This window comes from Palaemon carinicauda, chromosome 13, assembly GCF_036898095.1.
Source record: "Palaemon carinicauda isolate YSFRI2023 chromosome 13, ASM3689809v2, whole genome shotgun sequence".
NCBI lineage: Eukaryota > Metazoa > Arthropoda > Malacostraca > Decapoda > Palaemonidae > Palaemon > Palaemon carinicauda.
Genome location: NC_090737.1, coordinates 5,042,827 through 5,047,826, shown reverse-complemented (window position 1 = coordinate 5,047,826; position 5,000 = coordinate 5,042,827). Strand labels below are relative to the sequence as shown.

The 5,000-nt window shown below is 31.1% G+C and overlaps 1 protein-coding gene across 1 annotated transcript in view; it reads left to right on the top strand.

The window, feature by feature from the left end:
- The window catches only part of LOC137652559 (glutamate receptor ionotropic, kainate 2-like), a 27,859-nt gene that overhangs the window by 13,855 nt on the left and 9,004 nt on the right, over positions 1-5,000 (top strand). The window contains exons 8-9 of the mRNA XM_068386049.1: positions 208-502; positions 622-839. Coding sequence (XP_068242150.1) covers positions 208-502; positions 622-839 — 513 coding nt within the window. The remainder of the gene's footprint in view (positions 1-207; positions 503-621; positions 840-5,000) is intronic.

Sequence of the window (5,000 nt, the reverse complement as noted above, 5' to 3'; positions counted from 1 at the left end):
GAGTCGCGGGAAGCCTCGCGACTCCTATCTGGCCACCTACATAAGATACCTAAGATTTCAATTATCAGCTGGAACCTCTTGCCGCTAACCTCCCCGCTAGCCGCGCTTGGTCTGGCCGAGCCCTAACAGAGACTCCCTTGTACGTTAAAGTCATAAATTACCAACTTCTAATGAAACTTGATAGTTTCTATTTTCTGGTTTGAATAGGAAGTCGACCTCTCCATCGGTCCAGCAGTCGTCCTCTTCAACCGAGCCCTCGTCATAGACTACTGCGACACCTTGATGGTGAAGTACATTCGAATTTTAGGAAGAAGAGGCAGCACAGAGGCCAACCCGTGGAGCTTCGTCATGCCACTAGCGCCCTCTGTGTGGGCGGCAACTTTCGCAACGTTGCTAGCGATTTTTGTCATAGTGACTATCCTTTCTAAGATTATGTGGGATTCGATGTCACTTTCGCCTAAAATGTCTATTAGCATGTACATTAGGGCGTTACTGATGCAAGGTAAATATGTTCTAACTAAAGAAAAGATATGTAAGCAAATGGTCTATTGACATCTTATGGTGGATATTTAAGCGTGTGCCAATGAGCTCAGAATATTCATTAAGTCCTTTTTTTTTCAGACATACGAGAGAGAACAGACAATATATGGGAAAAACTGCTATTCGGAGCATGGTTGCTGATAGTTCTGGTGCTTATAGAGGCCTACAGTGCCACCTTGTTTTCTCTTTTGGCATTGCGACGCGTGCCGGAGCCATACCATTCTTTGAGGGCTGTGCTGGATGACCCTAAAGCCATTATGATTTGGTTTGGCAACACCGCCTACACCCAGTTTTTTGAGGTTTGTACGAAAATGGTTTGTGATTTGGTTTGGCTACAACGCTTACACCCAGCTGTTTTAAGGATTGTACGAAAATGATTTGTCATTTGGTTTGGCAACACTGCCTACACCCAGTTTTTTGAGGTTTGGCAACGCAGCCATTGACTTTTGCAATAAAAATTAATCAGATTAAGTACTATGTCACAGTTCAGGTATCCCAAACATGAAGACATCTGAATAACCTTATTAAACGTTCATAAATAATAGCAGGTTGGCCAGGGTATTAGCTACCCATTGAGATCCTACTGCTAGAGAGTTATGGGATCCTTTGACTGGCTAGACAGTACTACATTGGATCCTTCTCTCTGGTTACGGTTCACTTTCCCTTTGCCTAAACAGACACCGAATAGTCTAGCATATTCTTGACAATTCTTTTCTGTCCTCATACACCTAATAACCCTGAGATTACCAAACAATTCTTCTTCACACAAGGGGGTTAGCTACTGCACTGTAATTGTTCAGTGGATACTTTCCTCTTGTTAAGGGTAGAAAAAACTCTTTAGCTATGGTAAGCAGCTCTTCTAGGAGAAGGACACTCCAAAATCAAACCATTGTTCTCTAGTCTTGGGTAGTGCCATAGCCGCTGTACCATGGTCTTCCACTGTCTTGGGTTAGAGTTCTCTTGCTTGAGGGTATACTTTGGCACACTGCTCTATCTAATTTCTCTTCCTCCTGTTTTGTTAAAGTTTTTATAGTTATATAGGAAATATTTATTTCAATGTTGTTACTGCTCCTAAAATATTTTATTTTTACTTGTTTCCTTTCCTCACTGGATTATTTTTCCCAGTTGGGGCCCCTGGGCTTATAGCAATCTGCTTTTACAACTAGGGTTGTAGCTTAGCAAGTAATAATAATAATAATAATAATAATAATAATAATAATAATAATGATAATGATAATAATATTTTTCCTTATTGGGGGCCCCTGGGCTTATAGCAATCTGCTTTTACTTTTTGGGTTGTAGCTTAGCAAGTACTAGTAGTGGTAACAATAATAATAATAATAATAATAATAATAATAATAATAATAATAATAATAATAATAATAATATTTTTCCTTGTTGGGGCCCCTGGGCTTATAGCAATCTGCTTTTACTTTTTGGGTTGTAGCTTAGCAAGTAGTAGTAGTAGTAACAATAATAATAATAATAATAATAATAATAATAATAATAATAATAATGATAATGATAATAATATTTTTCCTTGTTGGGGTCCCTGGGCTTATAGCAATCTGCTTTTACTTTTTGGGTTGTAGCTTAGCAAGTAGTAGTAGTAGTAATAATAATAATAATAATAATAATAATAATAATAATAATAATAATAATAATGATATTTTTCCTTGTTGGGGCCCCTGGGCTTATAGCAATCTGCTTTTACTTTTTGGGTTGTAGCTTAGCAAGTAGTAGTAGTAGTAATAATAATAATAATAATGATAATAATATTTTTCCTTGTTGGGGCCCCTGGGCTTATAACAATCTGCTTTTACTTTTTGGGTTGTAGCTTAGCAAGTAGTAGTAGTAGTAACAATAATAATAATAACAATATTAATAATAATAATAATAATAATAATAATAATGATAATGATATTTTTCCTTGTTGGGGCCCCTGGGCTTATAGCAATCTGCTTTTACTTTTTGGGTTGTAGCTTAGCAAGTAGTAGTAGTAGTAATAATAATAATAATAATAATGATAATGATAATAATATTTTTCCTTGTTGGGGCCCCTGGGCTTATAGCAATCTGCTTTTACTTTTTGGGTTGTAGCTTAGCAAGTAGTAGTAGTAGTAATAATAATAATAATAATAATAATAATAATAATAATAATAATAATAATATTTTTTCCTTGTTGGGGCCCCTGGGCTTATAGCAATCTGCTTTTACTTTTTGGGTTGTAGCTTAGCAAGTAGTAGTAGTAATAATAATAATAATAATAATAATAATAATAATAATAATAATAATAATATTTTTCCTTGTTGGGGCCCCTGGGCTTATAGCAATCTGCTTTTACTTTTTGGGTTGTAGCTTAGCAAGTAGTAGTAGTAATAATAATAATAATAATAATAATAATAATAATAATAATAATAATAATAATAATAATAATAATATTTTTCCTTGTTGGGGCCCCTGGGCTTATAGCAATCTGCTTTTACTTTTTGGGTTGTAGCTTAGCAAGTAGTAGTAGTAGTAATAATAATAATAATAATAATAATAATAATAATAATAATAATAATAATAATAATAATAATAATAATGATAATGATAATAATATTTTTCCTTGTTGGGGCCCCTGGGCTTATAGCAATCTGCTTTTACTTTTTGGGTTGTAGCTTAGCAAGTAGTAGTAGTAGTAGTAATAATAATAATAATAATAATAATAATAATAATAATATTTTTCCTTGTTGGGGCCCCTGGGCTTATAGCAATCTGCTTTTACTTTTTGGGTTGTAGCTTAGCAAGTAGTAGTAGTAGTAACAATAATAATAATAATAATAATAATAATAATAATAATAATAATAATGATAATGATAATAATATTTTTCCTTGTTGGGGCCCCTGGGCTTATAGCAATCTGCTTTTACTTTTTGGGTTGTAGCTTAGCAAGTAGTAGTAGTAGTAACAATAATAATAATAATAATAATAATAATAATAATAATAATAATAATAATAATAATAATAATAATAATAATTTTCCTTGTTGGGGCCCCTGGGCTTATAGCAATCTGCTTTTACTTTTTGGGTTGTAGCTTAGCAAGTAGTAGTAGTAGTAACAATAATAATAATAATAATAATAATAATAATAATAATAATAATAATGATGATAATGATAATAATATTTTTCCTTGTTGGAGCCCCTGGGCTTATAGCAATCTGCTTTTACTTTTTGGGTTGTAGCTTAGCAAGTAGTAGTAGTAGTAACAATAATAATAATAATAATAATAATAATAATAATGATAATAATGATAATGATAATAATATTTTTCCTTGTTGGGGCCCCTGGGCTTATAGCAATCTGCTTTTACTTTTTGGGTTGTAGCTTAGCAAGTAATAATAATAATAATAATAATAATAATAATAATAATAATAATAATAATAATGATAATGATAATAATATTTTTCCTTGTTGGGGCCCCTGGGCTTATAGCAATCTGCTTTTACTTTTTGGGTTGTAGCTTAGCAAGTAGTAGTAGTAGTAATAATAATAATAATAATAATAATAATAATAATAATAATAATAATAATAATAATAATAATGATAATGATAATATTTTTCCTTGTTGGGGCCTCTGGGCTTATAGCAATCTGCTTTTACTTTTTGGGTTGTAGCTTAGCAAGTAGTAGTAGTAGTAACAATAATAATAATAATAATAATAATAATAATAATAATAATAATAATAATAATAATAATAATATTTTTCCTTGTTGGGGCCCCTGGGCTTATAGCAATCTGCTTTTACTTTTTGGGTTGTAGCTTAGCAAGTAGTAGTAGTAGTAACAATAATAATAATAATAATAATAATAATAATAATAATAATAATAATATTTTTCCTTGTTGGGGCCCCTGGGCTTATAGCAATCTGCTTTTACTTTTTGGGTTGTAGCTTAGCAAGTAGTAGTAGTAGTAACAATAATAATAATAATAATAATAATAATAATAATAATAATAATAATAATAATAATAATAATAATAATGATAATGATAATAATATTTTTCCTTGTTGGGGCCCCTGGGCTTATAGCAATCTGCTTTTACTTTTTGGGTTGTAGCTTAGCAAGTAGTAGTAGTAATAATAATAATAATAATAATAATAATAATAATAATAATAATAATAATAATAATATTTTTCCTTGTTGGGGCCCCTGGGCTTATAGCAATCTGCTTTTACTTTTTGGGTTGTAGCTTAGCAAGTAGTAATAATAATAATAATAATAATAATAATAATAATAATAATAATAATAATAATAATATTTTTCCTTGTTGGGGCCCCTGGGCTTATAGCAATCTGCTTTTACTTTTTGGGTTGTAGCTTAGCAAGTAGTAGTAGTAGTAGTAACAACAACAATAATAATAATAATAATAATAATGATAATAATATTTTTCCTTGTTGGGGCCCCTGGGCTTATAG